The 10,175-nt window shown below is 47.3% G+C and overlaps 1 protein-coding gene across 1 annotated transcript in view; it reads left to right on the top strand.

The window, feature by feature from the left end:
- Nucleotides 1-3,001: 3,001 nt before the first annotated feature.
- The window catches only part of LOC100945177 (zinc finger protein 549-like), a 37,567-nt gene continuing 30,393 nt past the window's right edge, over nucleotides 3,002-10,175 (top strand). Inside the window, exons 1-5 of the mRNA XM_023516478.1 lie at nucleotides 3,002-3,251; nucleotides 5,524-5,562; nucleotides 8,279-8,405; nucleotides 8,909-9,007; nucleotides 9,639-10,174. Of these exons, the coding sequence (XP_023372246.1) occupies nucleotides 3,219-3,251; nucleotides 5,524-5,562; nucleotides 8,279-8,405; nucleotides 8,909-9,007; nucleotides 9,639-10,174 (834 nt within the window). The 5' untranslated portion in view covers nucleotides 3,002-3,218. The remainder of the gene's footprint in view (nucleotides 3,252-5,523; nucleotides 5,563-8,278; nucleotides 8,406-8,908; nucleotides 9,008-9,638; nucleotide 10,175) is intronic.

Genomic DNA, 10,175 nt, shown 5'->3' with positions numbered 1-10,175 from the left:
TTTTTTTTTTTTTTTTGAGACAGAGCCTCAAGCTGTCATCCTGGGTAGAGTGCCATCACAGCTCACAGCAATCTTTAACTTCTGGGCTTAAGGGATTCTCTTGCCTCAGCCTCCCAACCAGCTGGGACTACAGGTGCCCACCACAACACCCAGCTATTTTTTGGTTGCAGTTGCCATTGTCGTTTGGCAGGCCCGGGCTAGATTCAAACCCGCCGGCTCTGGCATATGTGGCTGGTGCCTTAGCCGCTTGAGCTACAGGCACCAAGTGATCAGGAGATTTTGAACAAAATCTGTTTGGTCAGTTGTAGTTCTGTCTTTCTTCATTCCCTGAAGCAGCTCATGTGTTGAAGCTTGACGTGTAACTAAGCCCTGAGGAACATCTGCCTCTTGTGTTCTCGGGTAAGTTAGGCTTCCAAAACACTGAAGAGTGTGGTCTCCAGCCATTAAGGAGATCTGACCAAATGCAGGGCCCGGGCTTCAAACTTCAATGTTTCCACTTCTTTTTTTTTTTCTTTAGAGACAGAGTCTCACTTTATCGCCCTTGGTAGAGTGCTGTGACGTCACAGCTCACAGCAACCTCTAACTCCTGAGCTTAGGCGATTCTCTTGCCTCAGCCTCCTGAGTAGCTGAGACTACAGGCGCAATGTTTCCACTCTTTATAGACACGGAAATATTCCAAAAGGCTGCAAATAAAAATGGATTCCAGAAGTTAAAGAGAAAACCTATAGACCCAGAATACATTATTGTTTTCTATTGAAAGTATCTGCATGGAAGCTATTCTGTGAATTCAGTGAGAGATAAGTGAATTTTACCTAAATTACATAATTAGTCTGTTGTTTCCTCAATGATCATGTTATCCACATTCCACATATGAATGAATCTGTTTTATTCTGTTGGCTATTCCTGGACAAAATTAAACTGTCGACATAGGCTTTTTGTTATTTATTTAAAAACTGTAACATATTCAGTATAATGTTGATTGGCGGCACTGTAGTTTCTTAGGCATCCTGTCTCCTCACACCTCTTGCCTGTCTGATAACTCCCCTAGAGCTAACTAACACTTGCATGACATTTTTGTTAATCATTTTGATAATGATTCCACTAATGTCTTTATATTTTTGCCACCTATGTACATTTCCCTAAATGATATACTGTCTTTTATCCCAAGATTCTGAATTTTCTATAGATTTTATCATACCATATGCAGGATTAAATTCTGTAATATGTTTGTTAGATTCATCTACAGAGGTTCATGTCATTGTGATCAGCTCATTTTTATGACTTACCCACAATCTATCAGGTGAATAATCCATAGTCTACTTTTCTAAGAGTTGTTCTCAAGGAAGCAGGGCATCTTTTCCTGTCCTTAAGCACAACCGAGGGAAGTTTATCTACACATTGTCCCAATCCTATCAGTGGATCCAACTCTCGTCACTCTTCTCCTCTCCCTTCCACGTACCACCATGGGTGAACTAAAATAACTAATGCTGAATAAAAAAAGAATATGGCCACTGTAGAAGTGACAATAAACTTGGCCTTTCTCTATTCTATCAGGTCCTCTACCCCGACATTGACTTCCCGCCTCCTTTTCAGACTGAGCTAGTATTGAACACCCAGTTCCAGAAAGTTCCATGAAGGAGGAGATACTCTATCTTTTTTTGTCCAAAGGCTGTGATGAAGTTGGTCATTGCTCAGCCCATAGATGGAAAGGATAGGAAAAGAGCTCAGTACAGTGGCTCACACCTGTAATCCTAGCACTCTGGGAGGCCAAGGTGGGTGGATTGCCTGAGCTCATGGGTTTGAGACCAGTCTGAGCAAGAGTGAGCCCCTGTCTCTAAAAATAGCAGGCATTGTGGCAGGCACCTGTAGTCCCAGCTACTCCAGAGGCTCAGGCAAGAGAATCACTTGAGCCTAGAAGTTTGAGCTTGCTGTGAGCTATGACACCATAACATTCTATCAAGTGTGACAAAGTGACTCTGTCTCAAGGGGAAAAAAAAGGATAGGAGAAGAATCAGGGAATGGAGACTGACAGGAAAGTAATGGGGTCAATGGTAGAGCAGTAGTGGGACAACACATAGTAAAGGGTTGGCATCTCTTATCAACAGCTGCTTGTTGTCAGCAACAGTCCATCATTATATCTACCTGTGGGAAGTTGGCTTTGTATTCGTAAGTGGAAGAGCAGTGGGAACATGGAGTAGAAACAGATGAAGGAAAGGAATATTGGCTTGTAAGTGGGAGGACCATTGTCCTGAAGACTGACGTTGGCTCTTAGAAAGGAAAAGGGAGAAAATAAGCTCTGGGTGATGGAGAAAAGTGAATACTTGAGATCCCCAGCTCTCTCACCACCTACATCCATAATTCAGAATCTTGTCCTATTCTTGCACACCAGGCATTGCTTCATCATTTTAAAATTAGGCATCCCCTTGCAAGGGAAATTTTGGATATACACATAGTTCAGCCCAAGAAACCACTTTATCCTCTTTAAGTCCTTCAAGAGAAGGAAAGAGTGGAATAGCAGCTGCTAAAGGAAAACGGAAATCCAGGCCTTCTACAATAAGGAGAGTCTCTGCACAAGCCCAACAGAAGTTCTTGAACCGGCCCTCTCTCTTTTTTTTGACAGTCTCACTTTATTGCCCTTGGTAGAGTGGTAGAGTGCTATGGCATCACAGTTCACAGCAACTTCCAGGTCTTTAGGTGATTCTCTTGCCTCAGCATCCCAAGTAGCTGGGACTACAGGCACCCATCACAACACCTGGCTATTTTTTGTTGCAGTTCGGCTCGGGCAGGTTTGAACCTGCTACCGTCTGAGCCACAGGCGTCGTCCCAGGCCCTCTCTTCCACATCCTTTAACTCCTTTTCCTTCAGGTGTGGCGCCGTGGGACTACATTACCCAGAAAGCGCTGCGCCGCGCGGCGGGGGTCAATCAGCCAATAGAAACAGGCGTTTCCTGGGGCGAAAGGCGCTGGGCGGGGCTTCCGGCGCCGTGTTACTGGCGCGAGGTGTTGTTGGCGATACGTGTTGTTTCTCCGTTGTAGATTTATCTAACCTAGGCCCCCGAAAGGGGATTCTGAGCTGAGGCGGCAAGAGCGGGAAGGCTCAAGAGGAAGAGGGCATTGTTCTCGCTGCGTTGAGGCTGGTCTGAGGGTCAGTGGCGGCACCCAAGTGAGGCCGGTCCCGCCCTGGTCTTCCTCTTGTCGCCGCTCCTCCCGCAAAGTCCGATGGCTGCGGCCGCGCTGAGAGACCCTACTCTGGTAAGTGCCGCAACCTCCGGACCTCACCCGCCCCGACCCTCACCTAAATCTTAAAGCTCTCTGAAGGTCGTCTGCTCAGATTCCAGGGTCCAGAATTGTGGGGTGCTGGTGGGCAGGGTCATATTTCGGACACCCAGTATGACAGGAGGCGGGGTCGGCACGTGCAGAGGCTTGAGAGTTCCTGAAGCCAGAGGCCCAAACTGAGGTTTGCGCGTTGTCTGGCGGACAGCTTGTGAGGGGACCAGGCGCATGTGGAATAATAGGCGAGCGGCTGGGCCTGCTGGGCCACGGAGAGTTGGGAACAGAGAAGGGACTCAATCTGTTTCTCAAAGTTTTCCAAAGGCCTCTCAGTAGGAAACAGTCTAGGGTGGGATGATGAAGGTGAAGACAGGAAGACCTGTGAGTAGGTGAATCCAAGAGATGGTTGGAGAATTGTGGTAGGATTGACTATAGGTAGGAGGAGTGGTCGGATCGGGAGGAGTGCACGGGTACAGCCGGGCGCGGTGGCTCATGCCTGTAATCCTAGCACTCTGGGAGGTCAAGGCAAGTGGATTGCTTGAGCTCACGATTTCGAGACCCGCCTGAGTAAAAGCGGGGCACCCCCTCCCCGTCACTACTAAAAATCGAAAAAACACTGAGGCAAGAGGATCATTTGAGCCTGAGTTGGAGGTTGCTGTGAGCTATGACGCCACAGCACTCTACCCAGAGCGACAGCGTGAGACTCTGTCTCAAAAAAAAAAGAGAGAGAGAGAGAAACTGTACCGGTAAAGTGGCTGTAATCTCAGTTACTCAGAAAACTGAGATGAGAGGATCGCTTGACTTCAGGAGTTAGAGGCTTCAGTGAGCTATGACCACACCAGTACACTCAGCCTGAGCGACGTACAGACATACCTATATACATACATAAAAATATATGTATAAACTCACTCAACAGACAAGATTTTTGCCACATCAGATGTGATTGTGAAAGAAAGTGGGGAATGAAGGACCATCCTGGTTTTTTGCTTATGTTTGTTTTCCTGAACATTTGGAAGGATGGAGATAGGGAAATCTGTTGGGGGGGTGCAGTTTTCAGGAAGATTAGGAGTTGAATTTTGAATGTGGTGATCCTGAGATGTCCCAGAGTAGGCGTGTCAAATGGGCACCTTTCATCTGGAATTCTGCCTAGGCATCTGGGCTGGAGATATCCAAGAAGTGACAGGTAGAGGGCTGGACCAGGGCAAGGCCTGGGGCTCCTATTTAGGAGGGAAAAGCTTCAGAGTTTTTATTGCAGATAGGCCCTGAGGTGAATGAAGGAACTGAAGAGCCTAGATGGTGCAGGCCCCTCCAGAGAGTGGAGTCCTGTAGTCCAAGGTGGTGTCTGTAGGATTTATGGATTATAAAGAAGGAGGACCCAGGATGGAGACTGAAATGTTGGGTAGTATAGATTTGCCATGCCAGGTTCAGCAGGCCCTCTGGTCTACTCCCTCTGGGAAAGATCAGCCAGGATGGTGGAGCAGCCCCTTTGGTATCTATGTTGGAGGAGGGATGACCTCCTATTCCAGCCAGGATGGTGGAGCAGCCCATTTGGTATCTGTCTTTGGAGGAGGGATGACCACCTATTCCAGCAGGAAGTACTTACCAATATTTCTTTAAGGGAAATATACAGCAGGAAGCCCCAGGTTGCCACAAGGATTGGTTCTACTCAGGTTCCTTAGGCCCAGGCCCCTAATTTATGAATTTGTGAATTAAATATTTATCTAAGCACTAATTGATCAAAGTTCATATACACACAGAGATAGAATATTATGACAACATATATTTAACAAGTTAAATTGATGTAAGCACTTACTCATTAGTCAAAAACCCAATATGCTGTGAAGTACTTGATTAACACCAAATGTCTTAAATATCGCATTCTTATTTTAAAAGTGTGTTTGAAAAACTTACATTTTCAAAGCCTACCTGTTTATTTGCACTGAAAATGTTGATAGAAGCATTAATTATGTGCACTATAGGAGTTGATACTTAGTCTTAGACACACAGGAATGAGTTTGATCCAAATAGTAGTCCTACAAAGTGAATACCATTAGTAGCCCCGTGTTACAGATGGCAACACTGAGGCACAAGGAGATCAAATACCTATCCAAGGGCACATAGCTGGTGAGGGACATCATTGAGGACTGAAGCCCAGGTGGTAGACAGTCATGCACACCTGACTCCAGGGTAGGGGGGCTCAGATGAGCCTGTACCAGTATCATTGCCTGCCTCTCAGAACCTTGTTTTTCCATAGATTCCTCTGGCTGCAGAATTACTTACAGACCATTCAGAAGTAAGTGAAGGATGTTCTCACTCCCCTCAGCTTTCACCTATTTAATGTCCAGGATTATGGTGTGCTAAGGCTCCTTGCTTGCTATTCTTCCTTCCTGCTCTTCTATTTGAATTCCCTGGAAGGTGGTCATACAAAGTCAGGGTCCTGGGCGGCGCTTGTGGCTCAGTGGGTAGGGCGCCAGTCTGGCCAAACTGCAACAACAACAACAAAATAGCTGAGCATTGTAGTGGGCGCCTGTCTTCCTAGCTACTCAGGAGGCTGAGTCAAGAGAATCGCCTAAGCCCAGGAGTTGGAGGTTGCTGTGAGCTGTGTGACACCATGGCACTCTACCAAGGGTGATAAAGTGAGCTCTGTCTCTACAAAAAAAGAAAGTCAGGACTTGAGTGGAGACCAGATATTAAGTGGAAAGAGTAGAGGCCTAACTCCTCAGTCCATTAGAAAATGGACCATTCCATTAGAAAATGCTCTGATGGGCGGCACCTGTGGCTCAGTGGGTGGGGCGCCAGCCACATATACCAAAGGTGCAGGTTCGAACCTCGCCCCAGCCAAACTGCAACAAAAAATAGCTGGGTGCTGTGGCGGTTGCCTGCAGTCCCAGGTATTTGGGAGGCTGAGGCAAGAGAATCACCTAAGCCCAGGAGTTGGAGGTTGCTGTGAGCTGTGATGTCATGGGAACTCTACCGAGAGCGATAAAGTAAGACTCTGTCTCTAAAAAAAAAAAGAAAAAGAAAAGAAAATGCTCTGAGGTGAGGTTGAGCTGGAAATGCTCTGAGGTCTCCATTATGTCAGGAGGTTGGTCTGGAATGGTACACTGAGGAGTTAGGCCTCTATTATTAGGGTGGTGGGAGACACAGAAGGTTTGGAGCATAAAAGGGAAGTGATCTGACCCAGTCTTCACAAACCCTTTGTGCTTCAGAGTAGAGAACAACAATTGTGGGCTTGAGAGTAGAGGGAGGGAAACCAGTAAAGAAGCTGCTACAGTTAGTAATCCAGGTAAATGCTGGTGGGTGCTGGTGGGTAGTGGCTATGGAGGTAGATGTGGTTGGGAGAGCTGTGACGCCATGGGCACTCTATTGAGGGCAATAAAATGAGACTCTGTCTCTTAAAAAAAAAGAAAGAAAGAAAATGCTCTGAGGTGAGGTTGAGCTGGAAGTGCTCAAGCAACCTGAGGTCTCCATACCTCCTTACTCCATAGCCACTATCCACCAGCATTTGTAAGCACATGCTTACAAATGTAAGTGTTTTCTAAGTAAATCTGAGCAAAGTTTTTAAAGTGCAAGGTGCAAGAGAGGGTTGGGAGAGTCAGGGGTGACTCTGAGATGTCTTCTCAGTTGCAAGAAACAGGGAAGAGTGACTATGTGGTAACAGTAATTTTTAGTGGGGATATTAGTTAGGTTTGGTCATGTAGAAATGAGAAGTTCCAGAGACCTTTGAGTGGATTCATTGAGTGGTCATCTTGACACACAAGACTGGAGTTCAGGTGAAAGGTTCAGTTGGAGAGACCCACATGTATTACCCACATGGCTAATACATGGACCAGGATAGTGTGGAGTAGATTTAGGAGGAAGCATCTTTGGGTCCTGTTGACAATGCTATTAGGTAAAAAGGAAGGACAGTGTGGGAACCAAGGATTGGTCTATTACTTGGACACCTGGATGGGAGTGGTGGGCTTCACAAGGGCATGAAGGAGAATAGTGGCCCTAGGGAAGGGGATGTAGGGCTTGAGGACCGTCTGCCTGATGGCCAAGGTTTCTATGAGGGGTGGACATGAGAAAGAGAATAAGCAGTAAATAAGATAAGATGACAGGTTGGTGCCACTGCTTAGTCATTGAAATGTAGGATCACCAGACTTTTGTTCTGACCTTACTTGGGTCCTGGGGAGTTTAACTCAGGCTGCTAGATTAGCTCAAGATCAAATAGGGTCATCTGGGAGAACCAATTGGCCTAGTTTGAGAGAAAAATGAGCCTGGGCTTCAAATGAGAATCAGAGGAAGGCTGAGACTGGGAAGAGACAGCTCTGCAACACAAGAATGGAAGAGTGCTGTGTCCAAAACTTGCATGGCTGAAAATGAAGCAGGGAAAAGGGCTAAGTAGGGAGCCCTTTAAATCAGGTCATGAGAGAGGATCATTGTTGGCAATCAGGGCCACTGGATCTCTGGGATGGAATAGGGTTCAGATTGTCTTTGCCAAGCACCCTCAGGATGCTTTGTGTAGACTGGCATTTAAGGCTGAGGGTGGAAGAAGTACAATGTGATGTGGGGGTGGGGGTGGCAGTGAGGGGTTGGAGATGTAAAGGGAGGTATGGCACAGACTATGTGCATGTTGGGAGGGTGTGTAAATGGATGGCCCCAGAGCCCTGGCATTGAGGACATAGGTTGAAGCATAAACCCTTGGTTTGATTGTATCTGGGAGGAAGGATCTGGGGGACCCTAGGAGTACTGCCTGAAAAGAGGGAGTGTGGCCCTACATGCCATGCTCAGAGCTTAGATATCTGCCTACCTGCCTGTTGTTGCTGTGGGAGGACACAGTGATCTGTGTCCCCAGGGCCTCAGTGGCCCCAGGGCTTGTTGTAATCAGTAGTGCACTAACTGATTGTGTAGCTGGAGCTCTGTTCTAATATCTGAGGCGGAGATATGGGGAGGAAGGTGTTTGGGGGAATGCCTGGAATCCCAGGGAAGGAGGCTGCATATAAACTCAACTCTTCCCATCTTGGTAGGGCCATGTGACCTTTGAGGATGTGGCTGTCTGCTTCTCCCGGGAGGAGTGGAAACTGCTTGATGAAGCTCAGAGGCTCCTATACCGCAGTGTGATGCTAGAGAACTTTGCAGTTATGGCCTCTCTGGGTAAGGCCTTCATACATCATGCCAGCATCCTGGGCTGGGCTCTGGTCTTCTTCCTTTTCCTAGGGACATGGCTGTCCTTCCTAGAGATGGACACTGCTTCCATCCCTAGTGTCCTAAAGTAGGTATTGTAAAGGATAACCCTGTGCTATAACACTATTGCCTCTCTCTGAGCTGTCCCAAAGCCATGCAGGAAAAGGTTTGGCGGCCAGAGTATTGCAGTCAGCCTAGTGGATCTCACCCTGGTTGTCTCTCTCCCTAGCCTGGTTACACTGTGCAGGACCGTGATAGTTCTGTGACCCCTCTGTTCTGCCTTCTTCCTCTAGCTGACATACCTCAGGATCTCCCTTGCCAGGATCGGGGCATTGACATGATCAGTTTTACTGGGTTGTTACTGCAGAACCCTCCAAGTTCTTCTTGTACTGTTTAATTTTCTTTCCTTGGTCTGTTGTGGGGTGGGTCACTCTGGCCCAGTGCTGGCCACTTGCCTCTCCTGTCTCCCTTAGGACTTGCATCTTCTAGGACCTGTGAAATAATCCAACTGGAGTTATGGGGAGAGCTCTTCATGCCTGCCTGGGGACTCAAGGCTCCAGCCATACCAAAAGGTACTTGGAAGGTGGAGCTTTAGGAGATATAAACTCAGGGATGGGTTCAAGTCATATATTGGGAGTCTATCCATAGGCCCTAGTGTTTTGAACATAGCAAGAGGCTACCACTAATTTCTACCTTTTCTTCAGTTGTCCACTTATTTCTATTTTGATTTCTGACCCAGGGCTTTCCCCCACCTCTCTGCCCTCCAGAGGGGGTTTCACCCCTTCCTCTGCAGCACCCTCCAGCAGTGGCTTTTACTGAATGTGTTGTAAGGTGTGCACATATCCTTGGAAAGTCCTCAAACACCATTTATTCAGTTGCAGTTGGTTTTTCTGGACTTTGACATTCCCTTTTGCCCTGTGTTCCTATGTACCCAGCAGCTGAGGCCCTGCAGAAAGCCTTTTGCAGAGGAGTGTACTGGGGACCCTGACTCCTCTTCTCTGTGTTGCAACCCATCCTTGCACCCTTGGTGCTCATGAGGCCCCCTCCAATCTGTGAGCTTACCAGGTCAATACCACACAGCAGGTCCTTCCCCACCATGACCTAGCCTCTCATTCTGTCAGCTGTCCCAGGGATTCCTTACTAGGTGTGAGGCACCATTAATGAGGGGGCTGTCTTTTCACACCAGCATTTCTCTGCTTTCAGGTTACTATCATGGAGTAGAGGCTGAGGAGGGTCTTTCTAAGCAGACTGCTTCTGTAGGAGTGCTTGGTTCACACATTCACCGATACCCGAAGCTGAACTGTATAAAGAAACCCTCAAAAAGAAAAGAGGGGAGGGTTCCAGCTTTGAGGAGCTGCAGAGTCCACCTGTCAGAGAAGCCCTTCCACAGCACAGAGGGTGGGAAGGATTTCCCAACTACCACATGTCTTCAAAAGCACCAGGTGTCTCACAGTGGAGGGGAGTCACACAGGAACACCAAAAGTGGGGAGCCCTTTCACACTGGAAAAAGGCATTACAAATGCAATGAATGTGGGAAAGCCTTTAGTCAGAAATATTTACTTGTTCAGCACCAGAGACTACACACTGGAGAAAAGCCTTATGAATGCAGTGAATGTGGAAAATTATTTAGCCATAAATCCAATCTTTTTATACACCAAATAGTTCACACTGGAGAAAGACCTTATGGGTGTAGTGAATGTGGAAAATCCTTTAGCCGCAATGCTGACCTCATTCAACACC

The sequence above is a fragment of the Otolemur garnettii genome, unplaced genomic scaffold (assembly GCF_000181295.1).
Source record: "Otolemur garnettii isolate 467f Iridium unplaced genomic scaffold, OtoGar3 scaffold00091, whole genome shotgun sequence".
Classification (NCBI taxonomy): domain Eukaryota; kingdom Metazoa; phylum Chordata; class Mammalia; order Primates; family Galagidae; genus Otolemur; species Otolemur garnettii.
This window is presented reverse-complemented; position numbering and strand designations above follow the sequence as displayed.